Here is a 27,906-nt window from a genome sequence, read left to right as displayed (position 1 = left end):
GCTTCGAGCACTCAATGGACTCTACTGTACCATGGAGGCGTTTGTTATCCCGTGACGTTTCAGAATATAATTATTACATTTTCTTTACCATTTAATACATTATTTGGGCAATATTACCTCTTACGAGAAGAACAGGCACAAAGACACTCTCCTCTATTAAATGTTCAGAGGAAGCACGTTGTTTATATTTCTTCCTTCACAGCTGTTAACACTGCAGCCACAAGATGAAAGCACTTCCTCCCCGCCAAAAACTCCCTGCCCGATCAATGTTTGCAACAGATTACACAGTTCCTCGAACTTTGTTCGGTCTCAAAAGTTATCTCACCCCCTCCATTGCAACCACCACAGAACCAGGTAGTAAATTGACTATCAAAATTTCTAATTACTTGCTATATTCAATTGCTTGGCGATAGTCAGGAAAATTAACTTTGTTTTACAACTTCTTGCTTTGTTTGGGTTGAGTTTGATGGAAATAGTGCAGGTGGACAATTGGATAATCATATGTTGAACCTTACCCCGTAACTTGTAGCCACGTCCTAAGAAGTTTAGGCATTATAAGATGAAATACTACTCCTTATGACAATCTAGTAGTGGTTCGCTCATTTTGAAGCCGAAAAATTGAAATATTAAAGTGTGGAGCAGATTCATACGGTTCTGAGACAATTGTAAAATGAAATGCACCCGTATGAGATTCGACTTGACGTCATCACCCAGTACTTTGGGAGAAACAGCATGAAGTCCGGTAAACAGATTCGCGTGTGTTAGGAAAAACGTACGAGATGTCTTCTTGCAGCGAGAAACATTACGATCATACGTACGCATTCCTCATATGATCAGGATCATACCTTGAATCGCTTCGGCAAAGACTGCACGTATAAAGTATACCCCGCATGTTTTCAACGCATGGATCTGATCCGTTTGTCGCTGAGCAGTGAGCATGATTTCGTGCAATGAATTATAAAGGAAGTTGTTCGCTGAATACCATCCATCTGAGCATTCTCTACGATCAACTAGGAGAATAAACTGCATGTATTATGCGTTATACGGATAATAAACCTTTTCGAGCAAGGCCTCATCTCCTGGAAGCTATCAACTCGCGGCAAGCCACGGCACCTAGCGACCTGTTGAGTGAGATGAGTCAAGGCAAAATGGGCAATAAACCTTTTCCTGCTCCCACAAAAATAGGCAAAAATTAGGCTGGAGAGTTCAATGAACTAACCGATCACTGATCCCCAAAGATAGTGTTCTGGAAACCAGAGTTGATTTTTATTATGCGTTATACAGCTCGCCATAGCTATATATAGCCGATGAGCCCGTGTGGACGGTACACAGTGGAGAGTCACGTGGCTGCAACAGCCAATCCGCCAAGAATTCTGGGAATATCGTTGGCGTGTTCTCTGCAGTGTGTCTCTGTCTGCGCGCACATCATCCATCTGCATAGCTCTTCATAATAGTCGATCACCAATGAGGCAGTTGAATGTAATCATTAACAAAAACTGTGGAAATGAACAAGGTATCAACAATATAAAAGAACCTACAAGAACTAATGAACAATCAAAAAATACCGTAAAAGGTCTTCAATTACGTGTATCCCGTTTGTCAGTACTAGAAACGGCTTACTGATTGCATATTTTACGTGATACTTCCACCATCATAATTTTCGTTCAACTATGACTTTCTTTCTAAAATGCTTACGTTTTCTTAATTCAACTTAATCACTATAATCGAGTATATACAAGTCCTTCCATCTTCTATGTATTATGTATTTAGTCAATCGTTATTCCAAGACGCAATGCAGGGTCGAGTCGCATCACACTAACTGAATTTCCTTACGAAACAAAAACTTTTCATGACTGTGAACTCGGTTCAATTCTTGAAAAACTTACCTCCGACATTTCACTTAATTTTCTCAGTTCCCTGATCAAATCGGACAATGAAGCTCTTCAACTTAATAAAAACTCTAATAATAACTGTCTCCCTTTGATTCAAGCAATTTGTTGAATGGGCAGATTACCGAACACGACTGAGTAAATGAATTATGTAACCTGTGTTCCTGACAATAATATATGACGTACTTACATTCCACTACTTCTGATCTAAGGGGGACACACTTGGATGACTACTTTTTCTTCACTACTCGTAATACCGAAGAATTACTCTGCTGTCAACCTCTCAACTTTCTTCTGCAGTAAGGTCTTCCTTACATCGTTACACCTTTTCTTTCTGGAGTAAGATCTTCCTTTCTCTCCTTGTGGATCAGGTCTTCCATACCTCTTTATTATCCACTTATGAAGTAAGATCTTCGTCACATCCTTCTTTTCTCTTTTGAGGTAAAATTATCTTTACATTTACTTTTCAAGTAACAAAGTCCTTACGTCCTTATTTTTCTCTTTTGAAATACTTCCTTACTTCTGGAAGTAAGGTTTTCTTTGTGTTTGTGGCTTTACACTTCTCTTGTGACGCAAGGTCTTCCTTACATCTTTAAGTAAGGTGAGCCTAACGTTCTATCTTCTCTCTTATGAAGTAAGATCTTCGTTACTTCTTTAGTCTGCTCTTATTAAGTAAGGACTTATTTACGTCTTAACTTATCTCTTGTGAAGCAAGGTCTTCCTACATATTTACTCTTCTTCCTTCCGAAGTAAAATTCTCCATACAGCTTTACTTTCCTTCTATATGAAGTAAGATCTTCCTCACAATTTTACTATTTTTCGATCCGATAAAGGATATTTCACTCGAGTTTAACATTTCTCAACCAAGTAGGGCCTTTCTTATGTCTTGTTCTTTCTTCTTCGGAGAAGTAGGGATTTCCATACGTCTTCAATCATTTTCCATCCTAGCAAAGCTTCTTTTATGTCTTTACGCAACGGTGTGCCAATTCACTTCAAAGCTGAAAAAAAAAGTGTTCTACTTGACAAGAACGTCGGTTCTTGATACTAACTGGGGACATGTTACCGCGATCAAAACACACTTGACACCAATGTTCCTGAAATTAAGTCATGTAATCGAAACATTCTCTTAACAATTACGCACAGGTTTACTTTTCTGAGGTTAATAACAAATAAAGGAACATTGATCTTACCTGGATCATACATGATGCTTCTCCTCACCGTGTACTCTGCATCCGGTATCTTGAGTTCGCATTCAAAGAGAGTGGGTGTTTGCAGCTCCTTATCCTCAATTAACTTTGACGCTGTGATGTTGTAGGATCCATCTTCCCATCTCGTCTCCAGGATAACACCGTCTATCCCTACCCTGAAACGACAAGAGGACAAGGTAAATGAGCTTGGGACCTAGGGAGACGGCTGTTGGATCAACGTCAAATTTGCACATGCAGTTGAATAGATCCTTACATTGCAAATATAGTAAATTAATCATCAGATGCATTATCAGGTGGATGGTAGGAGATACAGCATGTTCGCTGACTATCTTCAAATTTCTGCTTCACCAACTGAGAACATGTTTAACAAGGGATGACTTCACTTAAGATTAGCACAATTTGCATTTTAAATATTTCTAATTTAACTTTTATACATATCGCTAGAATTTTTTTTGGAGAGATCAAGCAGTTGACGTAAAAGTAAATAGTAGAAATACTAGAACAACAGCAAAAATAACAATTATTTTTGTACACTAAACATAAGAAATTACTATTTTATCGCAAATCTGCTACCTTTTACATTTGTATGGTAGACCGGAGAAAAACGGGTTACTTTTTCCCAAGTAAGTGTCTATCTTGGTGAAAATTATATTTCTTGTACAAACTACGTAGTCAGTACATAAAGCAGACTTTGAAGCATCTAAATACACAACGTTAATTCATTTCTAACCTATTATAACACATGTTGAACAAATGTTTGTTGTGACCCCATTTTGAACATATGAAACTGACATTGACTGTTTTTTACAAGCTGTTATACCTCTTGTCTGCTCTTACGGTGGGCGGCCTACACGCTGGCGTGGGCCCGTGTCGCCGAGAGTTACGACGTCGCGGGACGAGGGTGCTGCACACACGATTGCTGCGTTTCTTATCGCGCTGAATTGGTAGCTTCCCCCCTCCCCACTTCCCTTGCCAGTATGCGAGACACCCGCCGTAAGACTGGATAAGAGCTACAGAGAATGCCATCAACAAAGGAAGCAGACCAAACTCAATTGGTGTTTTTCCTGGGCTAATAGCATGAAGTGTTCATTTCTTCGGCCAGTCAGCAGTATAGTCGTGAAACTGGAATTAAATTTTCCCGTCTCGTAAGTCAGTTATACATGCGTAAATTCGAATCGACCCGAATTCCCCCAGTGACCCAATTTCCCCTGGTCTACCATATTATTTTACAAAGCTCTCCTGTCACTTTATTGCTAATACCAACGATGAGAATTAGATGAAGCTGATGAAGGAACACTCACAAATGCACGTAGGTCGGGATTCGAACCGGTAAACTTCGGTGGCGAAATTGAAAAGCGACCAGATAACGAACGCGCTTGCTCACCAAGTCTGCTAGTGTTTTCAATTAATCCCCGCTTATCTTACAGGTCAAATCCATAAAGATAATCCATCCTAGGTCCTAAGAGTTTCTTTTATATGGTTAGGTACTGTTAATAGGAGTGTAAGAGGCAACCAATTTTGATGACACGCACATGTGTAGTAAACACAGAACTTCATTTTACAGATTAAAGAGGCACTGGAGTTTACACTTACAGCCAGTGTAATGTTATTATGGACTCGTGTTATGTCCTACCGATGTATGTTTGTGATAGTCCTCTCGCCAATTTCATTGTATGACTTGACGTTCTCATCTTCGCCAAAAGTAGGAGAAAAACTATAAAAATCACATAACGTTACTGCTAATACTCTTCGCACATTTCCTACCCAAAAAAGCATTATTCTAAACATATTTCAGTGTTAGTTCTTCACAGTATATTTCACTCAGAAATTCTAGCACTGCGTAAACCGGTTTACGATTACTCCATTACAAATAAAGTGTCACATATTGCAATCTATCATCCTGTGTAGAGTGTAATGGGGCTGATACCCGAATATATGAGTTGATGTACACACGTAGATTAGAAATTCATAAAGTCTATTCCAGTGCACCAGTTGAACAGAAGAGCCAAGACATATTTTTCCCTACTGTGAGCAAATGGAAGAAAAATGTTGATTTTGGTCGCTACGGATCGAAAAATTAAATAATTTAAAGAGGTCACATAAACCCTTTTATATTATTTTGTACGGGAATTACGGAACCTAATCAATAAATTTCTCCGTTGATTCTCGCGGGATTTCAACCCCTTTCTGGTCAATATGGATCTTGACCACAAAAGCGATTAGATGGTTATTAATATAGATGGATTTCCTGATCGCACAGGGTGAATTATTGAAGGACTATGCCCCCTATTGGAATGGTTTGTATAATTAATAGTGATAACCTGTCACGCGCTGAATTATAACGAAAACTCTTTTCCGAAAGTTCTAAGCTCCAAACACACAAGATATACAGTAGGTTAGCAGCACGTAAGGTGGCTTGTGGGGAAAAAAAACTCAAGTTGCGTAGCAATGCCTAGTTAGGAGTTGGTGACCTTTCAAGTCTACTTTATGCACACATAGGCTAATCGGGACTGTATCGACAGTTTAAAGTTGGATGCAAATTACTATGTGCTTCCACCAAGTCTGAAACCTGGGACCCTTTAATTTCAAGTGTACGACGTTACCACTACGCCATCGGCAAGGCTTCCATTTAGGAGGTTCCGTCAATTACCTTAAATAATATTAATTCCACACAATCAAGATACATGATATAATCATCGAAGTACGTTTTCCAAAAGAAAAAGAAGTTCACTCTAATTTGAAATGCAACTATAGTAACTTCCTATATTGTCATTCATCAAACGTCATGCTCTATTATTGCCGATGCAACAAAGGGCACCTATGGCATCCCTGTGTAATCAACGGGACTCGATTCGACTGCCTGTAAACCAAGGCCGCTCGTAACAGTAGAGAAGGGAAGAAGGCGAGTGTGCGAAGCAAATTAGTGCAAACGGCTGGTAGCTGCATTCGCTCTCTCTCTCTCATTGGTCGAGCCATCTCGAGTCGCTACTTCGTTTGCTATCTCCAGAAATTTCCGGGACAGAGTGAAATGTAGCAAAGTTAATTCGCTAAATTCCCTTGCAAAACTTGGACTTTTTTGCATTTTCATAATTTAAACGTTGAATGCAAAGTTGAGGTTTTTTCCTCATGCTGGTGAGTTTTATGAACAATACTTCTGGAATTGTTTGATACATTACTTCATGAATCCTGGCAGTAGTTAGTTTCATGTTCAGGGACCTTATCCCAAAGGAACCAAGCAAACGATATGATCACTTTCTTGAATTGATTCACTTCCTATTACTTTACCGCAACCTACAATCTACAATTTAACCACTACTGTAACGAAAGCACCGGAAACCTTCCAACTCTTAGTGAAAATTCAAATTTATGGATAATCGTTGCAATTCGATACGTCTCCTCCTCCAATGTGCATGTTAATTGCCGTATTTCCACACAAATCACCTGCGATTTTCTTCAACGTCTGTTTACTTGGCAGCATCTTGCATGGATTGCCTTCATCCCGCATTAAGTCTTGTAGTGAATTAATCCGCTTTCCAGGGCTATTGAGGCTCGATAGGGATCGAAACTTTAATACAAGCCGGCATCTGGCTACGATATGTTAGTTACCTGGCAAAATTTTCTGTTTTGCACGAGAAACGCTAGTGTGATTTCGTACCAACAGCCAAGATATGGTTGTAGGAGCTGCAATTCACCCCAAACACCTTCGAAATGATAATAATAATGAATCTCAATGGCGTCTCTCTCTTGTCTTCTTTACCTAGGCCTAGTGGATTCTTTAACTTTAAATTCACTCCAATTATAATACAGATCGAGTAAATTAGAATCTCTCATGCTCAATAAGGGAAAATCACTTTAACTTAGTCCTGCATCTCACACGTTTCAGGTTTTTGAAAATTTCTGTTTTTCTGCAGCATCTTATTTGGTAGAAAAAATTGATGAGAAATATACTGTGATCACTGTTATGTAAAGAATATCCTGTAGCCTTCTATATACAGGAAAAATCTCATTCCCCCATTATCTTGCATTAAATTTACATGGTCGGTACACACACACACACACACACACACACACACACACACACACACACACACACACACAAGTTATCACTATTAAGAACCTGTCAGCGTATCTGATATTTCCTGATTATGTTCATATTTGCTGCCAAGAGAACATGTCGCCTTGTAATGAAGGGCTTCTATTCCCAGCGAAGGCCCATTGTACAGTGATTCGGATCTCACATTGAACTGTAGGTTCAGTCCCGATTACCCCATCTGACAAAGTTGATTTGCAATATAATTTTGACTAAATACAAGAAACATTCTCAACCGAATACGCGCTATATAGTAGGAGATATGATCGAAAAACCGAAAATTTCTTGCCCCTATATTGTTTTCAGCCGAAATAATAAATATGCAGAGAAATCAAAATATAGGAATTGTTCTATGTACTAGTCACCACAGCGCTTTAGGCATTTGTCACATCGCATCACTAATTTGGAGATGCCGCTGTTGTAGAATTCGGCCGGTTGATCGTGGAACCACCCCCAGAAGTGGTCTTCACTTCGTCGTCGCAAATTAACCTCTGTCCTACTTCTTAAGTGGACCGAACACGTTGAAATCACTGGGGGAAGGTCTGAACTATGCGGTGAATGCAGAATCTCCCATGAGACCTGGCGTTATCGTGGAAGATAACCACACTGTCCACATTGGCATGATGGTCTTCTCGGATATTTTCGAACTCACACCACCACCACCGCACACTTTTCAAAGCGAGACACTTCTCCATACGTCGGCTGCATTTTCCTATGGATCTCGATAGGCGTTCGTCCCGTTCTCCATAGAAAACGAATAACACTTCGCTGCTCATACGATGTGGACGTGTTGAGTACTACAGCCACGCCATCTTTGTAAACTGACAGCAGCGCCGTGCCGCGGAACAGCCGAGAGTTAACGCTGGACCGTTTCAGGAAAACCCTATTGTATTGAATGTATATCTCGGTTTCTCAATCAAACTAATATTTCGTCTGAAAAAAAAATAGCGGCAAAGACTTTTCAATTTGCCCTCGCATTTGTATTTTCCTTGCTGCGTCGTTTTTTTTGCCGATGTAGACTAATTGCTACGATGAGAATGAATTGTGATAAAATGTAATCGTAAATCAACGTTCAGGCTTAGATTAGGATTGTAACCTGTGGCCTTCCGTGGTATGAGTATGAGTGTGAGGGAGATACGAAAATAATTGTACTAATATTCTCATGCGTGTTATACACGGAATTTATTTTTCCCAAAAATTGCCTAGTATATTATAGATTCACTTTAGTTTCTGAAAGTTTTACGAAAAATTATATTCTTCGATTGATTGATTTAGTTTATTTTACGTTGATTTTCTGCTACTTTGGGCTAATCGCTAAAGGGCCTCGCCAGTCTGCAAACTGCAGTCTAGGGTGCATTACGTGGAAGTGACGTTGACATTTCGTTGTCTCCATAAATGGCCAACCCTTACATCCAGAAAAATATATTCGCAGACTGTTTTCTTCTAAGCATCTGTTCGATACTTTCTCTTGGTTGTGCCTCTTAGAGAACAGCCAGTTACAAAATTAACGCGCACGAGTTCGTGTTCATACCAGTAGATTATCTCATTGCAAAATCAAACATATTCACCTTGAAGGAAGAGTGTCTATGTGTGAAATGTTACCTTGGAAACAGCCTCAAACTTTACATACAAATGTGTGCTAAGTTGATCTCGGGGGAAGTTGACTATGTGCATCAATATCCATTTCCCCCTTATCATGATCTATTTGTCTCTACCATGACCTTACAATTTTCAGGGACCACTTACTCAGAGTTGAGAGCCTTACTCTCGAGGGCAACCACACTCATGGGAACACTCAGCTCGGCATATGTCAATAACCGTATCAACATTGATTCTACTGGTGATGTTATGTGAGCAAGAAACAACATTAGCATATGTTACCTTTCGGCAGTTATATTCCAAGAAAAGTGATAACTTGTATAAAACATTTCGCGATATCAGAAAGATTTGAAAGTTTGGCAAAAGTATGAAGTTGTTCGTGAAAACATCACTTCTCCCATGATTTTGTAATAAGTTCTTACACTAAATGAACTCTTCTATACCCTGTCCCGGCTATCTCCGGAGCAAGGCCGCTTATAGCGACAGAGAAAGGGGAGGGGAAATCGAGTGAGCAGAGCGAAGCAATATGAAAGAACAGGAACGAAAGAACAATGAAGACGGATATAAGAGACCGGTATATGCCCTATCCTCATCTTGCTGTCCACAAATTCACGCATTTTACGTTTATGAAGGGACGAAGTGGAACTATGGTTCCCGGAAACGACAAAGGGTAACGTGTCATTCCGCGAACGGAGTAGGTAATGACACGTCCGCCAAGGAAATAAATAAAACTCCTAATGGCAGTATGCAACGCCGCGAAAGCATCGAGCCACCATTCGTTATTGGACACTCTCGAGCGCGTAAGCACAAACTAGGGGAAAGAAATTAATATATTGTTGGCCGTCAACGGGGATTTTTATCACCCGCAGGGTGTGAAGGTGCGCACCCTTGGTTAATGAACCCATAAAATCCTCACGAGGGTTGCAGAATTAATACACGGCGCCTGTGCGTGTACAGGCGCCGACATATAACGGGAAACGATCGGGTGATGAGATATTGTTGGCCATTGGCGAGTGGGCACTTCTCTAAAGAGTTCTGCTAGCTTTATCATTCGTCACAATGGACTCAACAATGCCCTTTCCTCCTTCCTCTGCCATTGTTCTTAAAGAGCAAGAGTTTGGTACAAAGCTCTATTATCCCAGAAGACCGGCCGGATTGCTTGTCTATTGATTGAAGCACCCTTGTAAGCATGAGATAGAGCAATAGCTCATTTGGAACGATATCGCGCTGACAAATGGTCCTTCCTTTCGGATGAAGGCTTCTTGAGTTTCATATTGACGTAAAAACCTTTCAGCTACGCTTTCAGTACTGAAACGCATGGAAGCTTCAAATGGAACCACATGTACGTCGGAACATCCCGAATAGAATGGACCATATTAGTGTGACGTCACGCTGGAAGATTGAGTCCAAACAAAGCGGTCACGTGGCTTTAGCCTATTCAAAAACCATTGAATTTTCTATCGGAAGTGGTAGCTTTAATGATTATGACAGCAGTTTTGAAACAAAATTGTGATGTGTATTGTACATCAATGTAACGGCGAGATTTCGGAGAATATAACCCATACCTTACACATGATAATGTTAAGAATAAATGAAGTGGGAAATTGAGTAAATCGAATGCTCCTAACAGCGTCTGATCTGGAATGACAGCTAATGAGCGGCGCCAGCTGGAGTCACGTGAGGCTGGTGGTTTACCATCATCCATAGCGGCAGCGTGACTGCACTTGATATTGGCTGAGCTTCGAGCCGGCTTCGGCTGTGCTCGGAACTGAAATACTATCTAGATTTTCTTTAAAAAATGCATGATTTTCTTACTCCTGTTTTTCTTTACGTTATTCTCTACAAGACATAATATGTGATATGTGGACGTATTCTCCGAAATCTCATCTTTACATTGATGTACCACACGCATTAAATTTTTGTTTCATAACTGCTCTCACAATCATTAAAGTTACCCCTTACGTTGGAAAATTGAATGGCTATAAAAGGAGAAAAACACTTGTCACATTTGTTTGGACTCAAATCGTGCTCTGAACTGACGTCACCACTAATATGGTCCATTGATCAACGTTATTACATTGTTTCACACTCTTCTTCTGGAGCTCTTGGAAGCAAACATCGATACCGTGCTATGTCGGCCACTACCATCAGGATTACATCTGACAGAGGAGGCTACCAAGAGACAAATCCCCGACACTCCAGAGGTATTAGCCTGATCACCAGCGGATATTCAGGTGGCTTGTTGCCTGCACCGCTGAGGTTCTTAAAGGATAAGGACCGAGACGTGTTGTGACAATAGCTACATGATTTCCGGATAGCCTAATAGTCATGTAATAACCATATAATTACAAGACCACGGGGAACATTGCTAGTCGATTGACCAAATCTATTCCACATGGTGGCAATATTAGCTATGTATTCTGTGCAAATCAGCATCCAAATTCATTAAAAACTAAATCTAATTATTCATTAGTAAGCAAAGATGTAAGGATGATTCTCATGAGATGTCTCTACTTCTCTTTTGTTATTTTGATATAAACTTCTTGTAGTCTGTAGATGTTAATTCTTTATGTTTCAATTAAAGGGTCATTTGACGGTATATTTGGTGCTGATAAAAAAGGATGTGGCGATAAAAATCTTCGAAGTTTCGGATAATGAAGATTCCGATGTAGAATACCGGACTCGGGCTTTAGATGCTGATTCGAGTTTCGAGGAAAGGGTTCAGGATTCGAGCAAAGATTCAAGATTCTAGACTCGAGCACAAGATGCAGGATTCTAGACTCGAGCACAAGATGCAGGATTCCAGACTCGAGCAAAGATGCAGGATTCTAGACTCGAGCAAATGCAGGATTCTAGACTCGAGCAAATGCAGGATTCTAGACTCGAGCAAAGATGCAGGATTCTAGACTCAATCAAAGATGTATGCGAGCACAGGATACATGATTCGGGGCTAGGGCATAGAATCTAGGATTCGGGACTCGGATATACGATCAAGCATTCGGGACTCGGGGATACAAACAAGGATTCGGGACTCGGGGATACAAACAAGGATTCGGGACTCGGGGATACAAACAAGGATTCGGGACTCGGGGATACAAACAAGGATTCGGGACTCGGGGATACGATTTGGGCCTCGGGGAGTGATAAGGGCCTCGAGGAGAGGATCCATGCATTTGAAGAGTTCAGATTTGGATTGGAAAAGCCAATCCCACTGGAAATATATCGTAAATGTCAAGAATCTATGCATCTTCTAATATTTACATTCCGTTTGCATTGTATTTCATCCCTGTCTCCAAAATATGTCGAAATCAAACAATTGATGTTAAAATCTCTGGCTACGTTCTATACCTTACCTTAGCGAGCAAAGTTCCACGGTTTCTAGAGGTGAACATTCTATGAGAAGATCTTTTATCAGGAACATATATTTTCGGCATATAAGATTATTCACACAAAATAAAAATTAATTCACTGAGATATCCTAAGTTTGTTATCTTTTTTTTAGCTTTCTATACGAAACTTCGCATACTAATAGCAATTGTTGCCATACGTACTGTCAACAAATACATTCCACAACATTACAGAGCGAGTATTTGCTGAAAATATTACTATTTGCTGTCACTTTGGTATTTCATTGGTTTAACTGCGACTCTGCGAACGAAATTAGGCGAGAAGAAATACAAATACACGTTGTGGTGCGACACGATTGGACGCGAATGCTCAGTGTGTTTAGTTAATCAAGCGGCTAGTGGACAGGATAGTAGTATTAATATATATTGTGGTGAACATATAACTACTGGATTATTTATTGTAAATAGAACTTGCTGCTTGCGTAACATGTAGAAGAATGTATTCAATGTTGTTGGTATTTGTATTAGTAATATGAAATCAAATTGATGATGTCAGTACTCCCCCCTACTCCACGTCCAAATGCAATTATATAAATTCTTTAATATTTGCAGTCAGTAGAAAAAAACAATCAGAATTGAAACCTATCAATGTTTTCTCATATCTTCTCTTGGATTAAGAAGGTTCCAACGTTTTGGTGTAACTAATTTCTTGATTTTATCAGGTTTACCAAACAATTTAAAATAAATTTCAAGACATTTCTCTCATGATTTAGCATCCTAATAAGTGTCCGAATGTACTTCCCATTCTGGAGAATCGAGTTGATGAATCAGCACTACTGTTTTGGAGTTTTGAAATGAAAATTTTAGGGCGCGTTAGCATTTACGCTAAATGCGCCCCTCACATCCATAAACACTTCCCTCTGAGGACCACAATCTCCTTACCAAGGCTACAAAGATATCTCCAACTCATGTAAGGAACAAACAGATTATCAACTCACAGTCCTGCGGAGGATTATACTGGCTGTAGGTCTATACACCAGAGCCTCGTTGGCCTGCAACATTCCAATTACCGGAGTGTATACCTTGTGGAACAAGACCGCGCATAGCGACAGAGAAGGGAGGGGGATCGAGTGGGCATACCGAAGAAGTATGCGCTGCTAGGAAGGCAGGTAACTGCAGTCGCATTCCCCCTCCAGGCAATTCCGTTCCTCTTACGTGTTCATTGGTGGACCCGTCTCGCGTCACTACTTGCGCAGGGACTTGTTTTCGTTTGCCTGCTCCACAGTTAGCTGGGAGAGAGTATACGTGGATGATGTTATTTTGGTGGTTACAGGAAAGTCCACTACTCCCCATCAGCATTGTTGTGTCAGCACACGGTGCCCAAAAGTGATAAGTATTGTGTTTTCCTAATACATAGCCTTTGAAAAGTATGGCTAAATTTAGTAATTGTTCCAGTAAATGTATGGGAGATGGATGGTAACAGATTCGAAAGAGAAAGTTCCAGGTTTTCATGCAGTATTTCTCGTTTCCAAATCCTTTGAAGTACAAAAAAAATCTTGGTTTTCTCTGACTCTCCCAGGTTTTTGGATCTATTTTTCAAAATTATTTGGATTGTTCCACTCATAATTGAGTTTCCTAATTTTTTCATGTCTTTAGATGTATCTTTAAGCTCACCTGACGTTTCCATGACTTTTCTACTCATAGCTGATCTCCTGACTTTTTCAAGTTTTTGGATGTATTTTCGAGCTCGCCTGATTTTTCCATGTCTTTTCCAGTCAAAGATGATTTCCCATACTTTTCTCTGTCTTTGGATATATTTTGACTCGCCTTACTTTTCCCTGACTTTCACTCATAGCTGATTTCCCTGAATTTTCCAGACTTTTTAGGTCAGTGCGAACCCTATTTAAATATATAACCTATTACAGAGACTTACTCGCTATTTTTTTTATCATCATTCAGCAGATCTAATTCCCTTCTCACTTGCCAACAGAGAAAGTAATGAACCTGATACCTAGGAATACTTTTTCCACTGAAGATGCCTTTTCGCGAGTTATCCATTCCAGTCCCTTGAAAGAAAATCCTTCCCTAATGACCTACGAAACGGAGCTAAGAAAATACCTAACAGAGACAATTACCATTTTAAGTGGCCTTTTTTCTTTCTCTGAAGATTCGATCCTTGAGCAAGGAAAAAAAGTCAGTGTTTCACAGAAGAACAATATACGGCCGTGTTCCAGCACTTGTAAAGGATTTCGCTTTTCTCCCAACGGATTTGAAAGCTGAAAGCAGCCTAATTGTTCTCCTAAAGACTCAATATCTGCCAACATGCATATTTCATGCTCAAATCTTCAGCGTTTGTTAAGTTACAGATTCCATTAAATATCCTTTACAAAATATTTTCGTTCGTTAAGATGTTCCAAGAAATTCTTGAAGACTGTGATCTTTTACTTTTTGTTGAATACTGTTGATTCAACAAGATTCTTAGAGTAATTTATGCGATCTGGCACGTAATAATAAAATGTCTACTAATTTCATCGTATAAAGAATACTTTCTGTAAACGATGAATTTTATTATTTTTACAAATCAAGGTTATCCCCTTGAAAATAGTTCCCTTGGGCAGCTACACAGCGATGGAGGCGTTGTTTCCATTGTTCGTAGCAGTTCTGGAAGGCTTCTGCTGGAATACCTTTTAGCTCGTCGGTTACGCTCTTCTGGATATTATCCAAAGTATCAAAATGGCGTCCTTTCAAGTGGTTTTTGAGCAAGGGGAATAAAAAAAGTCACAGGGACTGAGATCCGGTGAATAAGGAGGCTGAGGAACTACAGGAATGCTTGCTTTTTTTGCCAAAATTTCATTGATGGAGACTGCCGTGTGACATGCTGCATTGTCGTGGTGCAGCATCCAAGTACGTGCAATGTCTGGTCGCACACGTGCAACCCTTTTCCTGAGTCTTGCAAGGACTTCATTCGGTACACACGTTCAAATTTAACTCAGTACTGATCATTCTCATCGTTAATCGACGATCTGACCTCACAAGAGACCTAACTCTTTGCACATTGTCATCCGTTTTTGAGGTTGAAGGTCTTCCCCCACGAGGTTCGTCTTCCACTTGTTCTCGGCCTTCTGAAAAGGACTTGTGCCATCTGAACACTTGTGCCCTAGATAGTGCATGTTCTCCATAAGCCCTTTGTGACTTTTCATACGTCACAGTAGCGGATTCGGCAAGCTTAACACAAAATTTGATGGCACAACTTGTTCAAACTTTTGCCAGTCCATTTTCGTAACGCACCTCACAAACACAACTTCACGTCAGACGCTCTCAACAATCTTGTAGCAACTGTAGCAAGTTGAAACTTGTACCGAGTCAACGGAAAGCGTTCACCTACCTGCCGTGTGATGGTGGGGGTAGTAGCGTTGCCGGTTCGTGCACAGTGTTGCCAGTCTCATTACTTTCCTAACAGACCACGTATACGCACAAATTTGTTGCAAAATTGTAATTTCTCAATTCCTACAGACCTCCTCGACGGCGTAGTTGTAGCGTCGTCTCCTTGTAATCAAGGGGAATTAGGTTCGATACCAGGTGATGGCACATAGTGGTTTGGATTCCACTTTAAAATGTAGGTCCAGTCCCGATTACCCTTTCTGTGTATAAAGTGGATTCAATAAACAAACTCAACAACAACACACTCATTTCCTGCACATTACTGACTATCGAAAACACCGCTTAAAGAAAAAAGGTACTATATTCACGGAGAATTCTGGGTTGTAAAGATGCAATTGACTTTCGGTACAATCGTTTCGGTCCAGAAGTTGTATTTTTCTTAATATGTTTCCCATTTCCATCTATCTAGGTTATGAACCATTTTTGTTTGCTTATAAACGGAATTGATCAACATAAAATTATATCCGCTTAAGCAGAAAACAGCACTTTCAATTATTTCCATAGAATGTTAACAACCTAACAAGACATTCTTAAGAATGTGGTCACTTTATTTAGTGAAAATGTAACTTTCGGCTGCTTTTGATACATGTATATTTTCGCCATAATGATACCAGCTTTCATGAACTAATAGTCAGTTTGCAATGTCAAAAAAAGTACCATTTTGAGATACTATACTATTACAAAACCTCTTGCTACGTGTGTTGTGGTAAGAGTATTATTGATTGATTGATTGATTTGGTTTATTTTACTTTTTTCTGGCACTTTTGGCTAATCGCAAAGATGAGGATGAGTTACGAAAGAATGAAATTGATGAAGGGACACTCAAGGAACACACATGCCCAGGCCGGGATTCGAACCCAGGCCCCCTTGTGTCGTAGTGGGGTGTGATAACCATTCCGCCAGGGAGGCAGGTGGTAATAGTACTCCATGTATATACAGCTATATAACAAGGTGCACAGGTTCAAATTAACTTGTCATGCTGTAAAGAAAACCAATATGAATACTTCAACGTAGCTATGAATGCAGTGATTCATTTTCTAACAGAAATGCTGGAGAAACTCTGGAAGTTTCTCCAGTTTGTTGACATCTTCGGAAGACTCCAGATCCTGACAAAGGAGAAGAGATCGCGGATGCTGGCTCCAGGAAGGGTGGAAGTGTGATGATTTGTGAAGGCGCTAGGCGAACGGAATGAGGAACAAGGTCTTGGTCAAAGTTCCCGAAAGTTCCCGAAGTTCCCGGGGAGTGAACGGTCGGCGAGAGCAAGTTTTGCGGCCGGGAAGCTAAACAGCGGCAACGCTAAAGAGACCGGGCGCCGAATTCAATTTGCAAAGTTCAGGAGGTTCAGTTTGCGTACTTAATCGTTAGCTAGCGCACGTGATGAAGGAGTTTGCATTTGGACGCACCGAGGGCTTATCATTAAAGGGAACAGATCTTGGAACTGGAAGATTGAAGGAAAACAAGACGAGAAGAGCGTAAACGGATATAGCAGTGGCTCTCGACGAGTATTGCACTACTTAATTCTACTGTACTCTGTCCCATCTATCTCTATAGCAAGGCCGCGCATAGCAGCAGAGAAGGGGAGAAAATCGAGTGGGCGAAGCGAAGTAGTACACGCTGCTGCGAAGGCTGGTGACTGCAGTCCCCCACCCTTCTATATAATCTCATTCCCACTTACGTGTTCATTGGTGAAGCCGTCTCGCGTCACTACTTGAGCAGAATTGTTTTCATTAGCCTGCTACGGAGATAGATGGGACAGGGTGTAGTGACACGAGACGGCTAAACCAATGAACACGCGAGAGACAATTGCTTGGAGAGTTGGAAGCCGACTGAAGTTACCAGTCTTCGCAGCAGCGTATAGTGCTTCGCTCCGCCCACTTGATTTTCTCCCCTTCTCTGCTGCTTTGCGCGGCCCTGATCCAGACAGAGCAGGGACAGGGTATAATGCCATGAGGGGGAGGCGGTGTGGGGTGCAGGCTCTTTGATTTAGGGGTGTGGAGGTTGATTGAATGATTGATTGATTTGGTTTATTTTTCTTCGCTTTTCTGCCTCGTTTCACTAATTGCGAATATGAGGATATGATATGATGAAATTAATGAACAGACACTCACAAAGGACACCAATGCCCAGACTGGGATTCGAACCTGGGATCTCTGGCGTCGTAGCTCGCCGTGCTGATCACTGGGTGTTGAATTTATTATAAGGAGTGTGATGTGTATAATAATAATTATTATTATTATTTCTGGTACAATAAGGTTACACTTCTGCTTACATGTTATAACCAGTGATGGTGATTAGAGGGGGCGTGGAGGACAGTTTCCCTCCCAACTTTATGCCACTTTTTCCCCCGCACTATGACCTCTTAATGCTAAAGCTTGTCTACCATGAGAAAGTAAACTGTCCTTGCTATGAACGCGTGACTGGGGAAGTGAGAGCAGCTACGAGCCGTTTGCAGCAACTCGCACTGGGTTGCTCCGCCCACTCGCTTTCTCCCCTCCTCTACCGTTATGTGCGGACTTGATCGACAGATTCTTGAGACAGAGCTTATTTGTGCATCAATACAAAATATCTACTGCACAAATGGTGCAAATGCGTTCTTGTGTGATCTACCTTTCCAAGTTCTCATATTTTTTCCCATACATTTGCTATCTTGAATAAAGGTGTTGCGTATTGTGCTCTATGGCCTCCCCGATGGCGCAGTGGTAGCGTCGTCGCCTTGTAATCAAGGGGTCCCGGGTTCGACTCCCGGTGGAGGCACATAGTTGTTCGGATCCCACTTTAAACTGTAGGTCCAGTCCCGATTAGCCTTACTGTGCATAAAGTGGACTTAAAACAACAAATCAATCCAATCCGTATTGTGCTCTGTTGTTGTATATTATATGGATGGCCAAATACAGATATAATTTCTTCCGGATATTGGATAATTTTCTATCCGGATATCAAGATAATCTGGATTATGTGGATATTAGGATTATCTGAATTAACCGGATATTCTGATTATCCGAAATGTGCGGATATCCAAATGTGTACGTTATCCGGAGTCTTATCGTATATACGAATTATCAAGATATCCGGATTATCCGTTGCATCCAAAACGAATATCGGATATTTTGAAATCAAAATATCCGTTATCCGGAATTTGTTGTCATCCCTAGAATATTATCAATCTACGTGCTTGTTATGTGTCATAATAACACACGGAAAGCAAGTAGTTTAAGAGATTAATGTCAGTGGTGTTAATTCTGTGATGCTTCTGAAACTATGCACGGTATAGCTAAGGTCAACAAAAGAAAGCACAGCAAATATCAAATTTGAAAAGAAAATCTAAAAGTCACGAGTTTAAAACCTATCAGAAACATGTTTTATGAACAAGATGAACTACGCAGCACAGAGAGACAAGCAACAAAAAAAAATTGGCTTCACTTTGCTCGTAAATAAATTCACTCGCAATCTGAGTAGCTTCGTATTTGCGAACGGCGCGAAAATAACCACCTGTTCGCCAGAGAGCAATATATTCATTAGACACATGGGACGTTCACACCCCTTTCCCCCACACCCCCGCAACCAGTCCTCTCAAATTTTATACAGTTCAATTATGAATATTCATAAGAAGAATCTTGGGGTTTTATTATCCGACTAGAATAATGTTTTACCCTTTTTTATTCTAGTTTCATATGCAATGAGGTTTGATAAACTGCATCCTTGAAAATAGATGTGGAACTGGACACAATACGTACAAGCAACTACAATTACATAGTGCTCCGAAACATTATATATTTCTTTAGTTAAAATGTCGGTGTCATCTCGATGACGTAGTGGCAACGCGCCTCCTTCGAATCAAGGTGACGCGGTTGAATTACCTTTTTCAGCATATCACAGTGTGTCGGGTCCCACTTTAAACTGTAGTCTCGATTAGCCTATCTGCGCATAAAGTTGACTTAAAACATGCACTGACTGTTAATATTTATGGAAGTGTAGCGGAGCAAAGACGTTTTGACGTTTTAAATTATACTTGACAAATTATGCAATAACTTTTGAATACCGGTAACTCGTATTCGATTCATTCAGTCATTGATGTTTGTCCTGGTCTGACAGTAAAATTCATGAATATCTAATTTTTGTGTTCCTTGATTGTGTGATTGGTTTGGATTACTATACTTTCCTTTTCTCTCACTTTTGTCTAATCGCGACGATGGGGATGAGTGTTGGTACGATGAAATTGATGAAAGGATGTAGCCATGCCCAGGCCAGGATTCGAACCCGGGATCCCAGACGTCGCACAGTCCGACTGTTGTGACTCATGTTCGAATTTTCAGTTTAAAGTTATGTGGCGCCACACAAACGTCGGTAAGCTTTCACATTGTATAAAAGGACATAAAGACGAAAATCTTTTATTCGTAACGTTTTTCTCGTTGAAGTGTCTTTTAGAAGCTACGAGCATCCTAAAAGCATTTTTCTATTATGTTGTATAATCATGCAACCAAAATAATGTGAATCTTCACCAGTTTACCCTAAACAGCGATTTATATTGATTTCAATAAGCCATGAAATAATGGAAGCATATTTAAAATATGCAATGGATCTCGCAGGGAAAGCTTGAGTTCATATTCTGTATTGTTGACAACAATGTTAGAATAACAGATGCGTTGTCTATTGTCAAGATTTAAAACAGTGTCGACTTCAACGGTGGAGTGGTTATCACACCTTGCAACGACGCCAGAAGTCCCCGTCACGAATTGGGCATGGAGTTATTTGTGAGTGTACCATCTTAAATTTTATCATATCATCACTGATCCTCAGCGTCGCGATTAGCCAAAAGTGGCAGAAAAGCAAAATAAAATAACAATTGTGCACCATCAGAAAACGTTCAGAATATAGCCTTTGGTATATAACACAGGATGGAAAAATGTAGTGAGAACATGAATATGGAAAATTGATAGAAACTAAAAATCGGTGCTCAAATATGCGCGAATATGGAAAATAAAAAAAATCACTTTCCGACTTTACATATCACAATACGAAATCACTAGGATAATGGAAAATGGGATTTATTTATATATATCACACGAAGATGTGCATTTACATATAAATATGTTCCCTGGTCATAATATGCCGATAAGCACTTTATTTACCACAATTATGTAAGTAGGGGCAAATAGAGAGTACTGGGCCCTCAATTGGGGCTCGAATCATCATGTGGGGCTCGATCGCCTTAATGGATTTCTCTCGTAAGGCGCAGTGTTGCCAACTCCTTACCCGAAAAAATCACCAAGGTTGTGGCGCTCGTCGTAGCTTTTTATGATGTACATTTTGAGAGCAGAGTTGGCAAGACTGTGGGTTTTTACTGTAGCCTTTTATGAGGGGGGGGGGTTTATTGCCTCTGTTTACATCTGTAAACACTACCGTAGATTTTTTGACAGTGTTGTTAACCTACTGGGTTTTTCACTGTAAATTTTCATCAAAGGGTCTGAGGGGTCCATGTATTTTTTATGTCTGGCAATACTGTTGGGGGCCTAGGAATAATTGTACAACAATTCGTACCTAATTGTACAACAACTTGTACCTAATTGTACAACATATACACAGACATAAAAGAGAGAGCCTTCCCGTAACTTACTTCATGTACAATTTATATGTTTTTACAACTGTGAAAAGAAAGCATATGTGTTCTGTATGCATACATTTATTCTTATTTTTCGAAGTTGAATGAAAGCACATGTTTTTACGCTCTCGTAATACTGACCTTGCTCCACTGATTTTAAATTGCTTCCATCCGCTTTTTTTTCTGTGTTATTTCCGTATGCACGCAACATTCGCTTTCAATAGACAGAAGGAGTGTTAGTATAGCAGGCTCCGAGTTTACAATTTATTAAATTAAACAATAATTTATGTAAGAATATACTTTTACTTACCGAACACAAAATAATAAAAAGCACATGTGAATATTTGCGTGTGTTCATGTTATATGACGACTGAGTAAAAAAATAATGTTGACTCCCCGAAAGATAAAAGTTCCTGGTTCGACATCAGATGCATGCAAATTTTATGTTTTGCTCTCCAAAATCTTGATTTTTATGTTTGTGCTATTTGTCATACAGCAGAGGAGAAGAGGGGAGAGGGGAGGGGAGGGGGTACTATTAGCGCTATCTATTAGCAAACAATAGAAATAAAAAAGTAGGGTCAAACTTTTTCAACACCCAAACATTTTAAACGTCCTCGTTTAGTAATACGATCAGCAGAAGATGTTTGAAAGAGTACTCTTAGTCGAGAAAGCTAATTGCTAGGGCCCATATATTGCTAAAATGTTCCTTGATTTGCATATTTCTCATACCGCCATATGTTGTTCTAGTTGACTTCTTCCAAAAAAATGCTAATTAGCGAGAGTTAATTAAGCGAGGCAAGTAAAAGAAGCAAAATAGAACAGCATATGTGCCGGCGTGAGAATATGTAAAAATTCGACTCGATTCGAATTAAAGTTGGGGGATATTTTGCATTTTTTTCCTATAATGTACAAAATATTTACCGTACATAATTTTTTCTATTTACAACAGTATAAAATAAGAGGAATGTGTGACAATATCCATATTAATTAGGAAGGTATGTTGTATGCTAGGTTAGCTAATTGTGTCTTCTACAGCTTCACTGTATAGAGGAAAGATGGAAAAAGAGAGCTCTACGGAAACTGACGCTCTTAACAATATTGTATGTTCGTGAAAAATTATATATATAAATAAGGCATAAGCGTATTATCTGCTTTCATGTCAGATTTTCCCAACCTGCGAGCTGTAGTGTTTAGGTGACAAGCGACCCGCTCAAATATGATACTGTTGACAATATTGAACGCCCCGTGAAAATTATATATAAATAAGGCATAAGCGTATTATCTGCTTTCATGTCAGATTTTCCCAACCTGCGAGCTGTAGTGTTTAGGTGACAAGCGACCTGCTCAAATATAATACTGTTGACAATATTGAACGCTTCGTGAAAATTATATATAAATAAGGCATAAGCGTATTATCTGCTTTCATGTCAGATTTTGCCAACCTGCGAGCTGTAGTGTTTAGGTGACAAGCGACCCGCTCAAATATGATACTGTTGACAATATTGAACGCCCCGTGAAAATTATATATAAATAAGGCATAAGCGTATTATCTGCTTTCATGTCAGATTTTCCCAACCTGTGAGCTGTAGTGTTTCGGTGACAAGCGACCCGCTCAAATATAATACTGTTGACAATATTGAACGCCCCGTGAAAATTATATATAAATAAGGCATAAGCGTATTATCTGCTTTCATGTCAGATTTTCCCAACCTGCGAGCTGTAGTGTTTAGGTGACAAGCGACCCGCTCAAATATGATACTGTTGACAATATTGAACGCCCCGTGAAAATTATATATAAATAAGGCATAAGCGTATTATCTGCTTTCATGTCAGATTTTACCGACCTGTGTTTAGGTGAGACAAGCGACCTGCACAAATATGATACTGTTGACAATATTGTACGCCCGTGAAAATTACATATAAATAAGACTTAAGCGTATTATCCGCTTTCATGTCAGATTTTACCGACCTGTGTTTACGTGACAAGCGACCTGCTCAAATATGATACTGTTGACAATATTGTACGTCCGTGAAAATTACATAATAAATAAGACTTAAGCGTATTATCTGCTTTCATGTCAGATTTTACCAACCTGTGTTTACGTGACAAGCGACCTGCTCAAATATGATACTGTTGACAATATTGTACGCCCGTGAAAATTATATATAAATAAGACTTAAGCGTATTATCCGCTTTCATGTCAGATTTTACTAACCTGTGAGCTGTAGTGTTTAGGTGACAAGCGACCTGCTCAAATATGATACTGTTGACAATATTGTACGCCGCCGTGAAAATTACATATAAATAAGACTTAAGCGTATTATCTGCTTTCATGTCAGATTTTACCGACCTGTGAGCTGTAGTGTTTAGGTGACAAGCGACCTGCTCAAATATGATACTGTTGATAATATTGTACGCCCGTGAAAATTACATATAAATAAGACATAAGCGTATTATCTGCTTTCATGTCAGATTTTACCGACCTGTGTTTACGTGACAAGCGACCTGCTCAAATATGATACTGTTGACAATATTGTACGTCCGTGAAAATTACATATAAATAAGACTTAAGCGTATTATCTGCTTTCATGTCAGATTTTACCAACCTGTGTTTACGTGACAAGCGACCTGCTCAAATATGATACTGTTGACAATATTGTACGCCCGTGAAAATTATATATAAATAAGACTTAAGCGTATTATCTGCTTTCATGTCAGATTTTACTAACCTGTAAACTGTAGTGTTTAGGTGACAAGCGACCTGCTCAAATATGATACTGTTGACAATATTGTACGTCCGTGAAAATTATATATAAATAAGACATAAGCGTATTATCTGCTTTCATGTCAGATTTTACCAACCTGTAAACTGTAGTGTTTAGGTGACAAGCGACCTGCTCAAATATGATACTGTTGACAATATTGTATGCCCTGTGAAAATTACATATAAATAAGACTTAAGCGTATTATCTGCTTTCATGTCAGATTTTACCAACCTGTGTTTACGTGACAAGCGACCTGCTCAAATATGATACTGTTGACAATATTGTACGTCCGTGAAAATTATATATAAATAAGTCAGATTTTGTCAACCTGTGAGCTGTAGTGTTTAGGTGACAAGCGACCTGCTCAAATATGATACTGTTGACAATATTGTACACCCGTGAAAATTACATATAAATAAGACTTAAGCGTATTATCTGCTTTCATGTCAGATTTTACCAACCTGTAAACTGTAGTGTTTAGGTGACAAGCGACCTGCTCAAATATGATACTGTTGACAATATTGTACGCCGCCGTGAAAATTACGTATAAATAAGACTTAAGCGTATTATCTGCTTTCATGTCAGATTTTACCAACCTGTGAGCTGTAGTGTTTAGGTGACAAGCGACCTGCTCAAATATGATACTGTTGACAATATTGTACGTATATTGTATTGTATAGGAGACTAGAAGCATATAATTTGGCGAAAAAAAACAAAAAAAAACCCAAGTAAGGTCATAGAGAATAGTTAAAAAAAAAGTGAACAATTATATTTTGCATTGCACAGCATTGGATATTAAATAACATACCCCCAAAAAATCTCTGCATTATGCGTTCTGTAAAAAATTGCCCTACGTGCCAAACTGCTGTGTCAAGTAAACATTTTTTAAAGGCACTGTCGTACTTGTGTGCCGGGGAAAGCGAATATGTGCGACCAAACTGTACTCTAAGTGTGGAAAAAATATTTCTATTGCCAACTTCAAGTTGTTTTTTTTGACACGTATATATATTATTATTTTTTTAACAGAGGAAGAAAGTCCGTGCTTCGGAAAACGCGATGATGTGCGTAATGATATCTTCCGTCTCCTGCATAGACTTGTACCAATCTACTGTGTACCGTCTTCTTCCCTGCCTTGCCTCGTCCAGTTCGTCCAACCTCTCGTTTAATTTTTCCCCTGCAGCCGAAAGCAGAATGTTGAGATCACCGCACCTCAGGCCGCTGATCCCCCGAAGATGGTTCTTGAGAACCATTTCACAAGGGATGCGAAATTCTGGCGTCGTTCTTGCTATGATTACAAGTTTCCCTACATCCTTACAATCTCCGTTTACTACGTGTTTAAATATTTTACATAGTAGCTCGGGCGGCAAATCAGTTATACGAGACATGTTGTTATTATTATTATTTTTTACTCTATGTTATTTATATACCCTACCCCAATTTTTGTTTCGTGTTCGTGGCGATGGTGGTAGAGTGCCACACACGTAAATTTGCCGTTGCGTAGAAACGAATTTTCGTTTCGTCTCCCTCTCTCTTAGCATCATGTGTTCTACCCTGCTCGATAATTTTTGCTATTGTTGCCATATTGTTATTCTATTCCTGGACACACTCGCGCAAACATCATTGAAAACAATTGAATAGCGCTCCAGCTCGCGGTTCCCACCGTTCGGTAGGGGTGCTAATGTGGCAATATAGCACGCGTAGTGCTTGCTTTTTTATGCAGTGCATGTTTATTGGCTAGCTAGTAACTAGTGTTGCCAACTGTAATAATGAAGTACTATTTCTGTCATGGAAGGGGAAAAGGCAGGTAAAGTGGCGGTGAGTTTTGTTGGATTGGAAGTACCATATTTTTATTTTATACTAAGTATTTGACCGGTTTGACGTTGTGTGCGTGTATTGCGTGTGTGTATGTAAAAGTGTGTGTTTGCTAATGAACGTTAAATTCCATAATGCCTCCAGTTCTGTCGAAGTTGAAATCAAAAACCTGGCATAACCAAGCTCGGGAAATTCTAAGCAACGTGTGCGAGTTCATGAAGGAGGAAGCCAGTCATGGTGTTAGCATCCCAATAAAGCATTTTGGCAAGAGAGCAGCGAACAGCAGCAACAAATTGTTCATATTTCATAATTTTGGAATTATTCAAAATAAATAAATTATGTAGCTCCAACATCATTTCAACTCTGGCTCCGGCACGTGTTTTTGTAGAAATTGCATAGAGGAGGCTGTTATTTTTGCTGCTTAATGCGATACATATTGTTTTCTGTGTTAAAATTGCCATGCTTTGATGGGTGATAAGCCTATTGAAAACTGTGATCGAGCGAGATATTCTTTTGCGCTGAATAGTATTGAAATAACATAAGAAGTCTTATTATTTATTTTATATTTTGATGTTTTAGTTAGGAATATATTGATTTTCAATTTTCCGTTGCCGCGTAATGACCGGGAAAAAAAATCGAAATAGAGCGGCATCTGCCGCCACCTCCCAGGGAGGCAAAATGACTAGTGCCGGCTCTGGTTCATAACAAAAAAAAAAAGCCGCGCAGCTTATCGTCTAGTGGCAGTATATGTACTTGTTATTGTTGTGGAAGCCGGCATCTTTTGTAAATGTACAACAAAGGCAACCGACTGTCGCCGATCTCAGAGAGGAAATAATAATACTGCTTCAGGAGGAGTGTTATGGTGCAATTGTAGCGGTTTAACACGTTGGCATGTTATTATCTGCCGTTGCAGTTCCATACCAGTGTATACGGGTTTTGGAAGTGAAAAATTAGAACGCCACCAGTGTATTAATGCAATGAAAAATAATATATATATTTTTTTATTTTGCTTGAAATCACTCAAATAAGGAATCGTATGAAGAAGTCTTTTTTGCAGCATTTTTGGTAATTTTACTTATGTGTTAGTTCATATTTTGCGAATTTTTAGTCCATATGTATGTAGCTACATACAAAGTCACTTGTTAGTACATATTAATCCTAGTCCTGGTATAATGCATGACGTTTAAAACTCAACGTTAGATAGACCTGAATTCTCTAATTTTATTGTTGTACGTAACAGCTGTGCATCGGCGCACTGCAGCGATTTTTCTATCTGCTCTATTAGCAACACTGCTTTTTTAGTTGTTTCGCGCATCGCACGGCAGAATTATCTGCGCTGGACTCTACCCAGTGCGGCGACCCGTTCACCCAGCGATGCGTATCTGCTCACGAACCTTTCGAAAGCTGCGTGCTCTAATTTTCTGTCTGCTTCGTGACGTGCATCCAGATCCGTCTGCGTGGTGTTGTAAGCGATGTCGTGATTTTTGCATGCGGCGTCCAACGGATTCACACTCTTGTCCCCTCTCTCCAATTTTTTCTCGAGTTTGGTACCCGGTCCGCAGTACTGGTAGCCAGGTTAATGCATCTCAAAAGGTAACTTGTCTGGATATTGCAACGTTCGCCTCGGAAATAAAACCACTCGACGATTGTCGTGAAAATTCAGTCGTTGTGTTCGACGACGCCATCCTGGAAAATCAAAATGAAATTCGCAACTTTTTCACGTAAGGTCGTCACAAAAAAATGGATTGCTTCTACCTAGCTCAAACGTTTTCCAAAATTCCAAAACAGTTAGTACGCGACAACGCTAATTTCATATGTTTGTTTCGTCAAGATCACACCAACCTCAAGCACGCGTACGATGACTACGTAGGCGGAGACATGAACTACAATCAATTTTCGGAACGTTGTTGCTCTACTTGCTGGAACGGTGACGATTTCGGATTCGCGACGATCGACATGACGAGGAAACCCAACGACGGAAAATACAGAAACAAAATCAACGACTTTCTAAACGTTGTAACGTTGTGAGAAACGACGTATATACAAGAGTGTGAATCCGTTGGACGCCGCATGCAAAAATCACGACATCGCTTACAACACCACGCAGACGGATCTGGATGCACGTCACGAAGCAGACAGAAAATTAGAGCACGCA

At 39.8% G+C, this 27,906-nt stretch overlaps 1 protein-coding gene across 1 annotated transcript in view; it reads right to left on the bottom strand.

The window, feature by feature from the left end:
• The window catches only part of LOC145978532 (uncharacterized), a 628,446-nt gene that overhangs the window by 311,172 nt on the left and 289,368 nt on the right, over positions 1-27,906 (bottom strand). The window contains exon 4 of the mRNA XM_083111184.1: positions 3,080-3,252. Coding sequence (XP_082967310.1) covers positions 3,080-3,252 — 173 coding nt within the window. The remainder of the gene's footprint in view (positions 1-3,079; positions 3,253-27,906) is intronic.

This window comes from Lepisma saccharinum, chromosome 25 (genome assembly GCF_977018435.1).
Source record: "Lepisma saccharinum chromosome 25, izLepSacc3.1, whole genome shotgun sequence".
Classification (NCBI taxonomy): domain Eukaryota; kingdom Metazoa; phylum Arthropoda; class Insecta; order Zygentoma; family Lepismatidae; genus Lepisma; species Lepisma saccharinum.
This window is presented reverse-complemented; position numbering and strand designations above follow the sequence as displayed.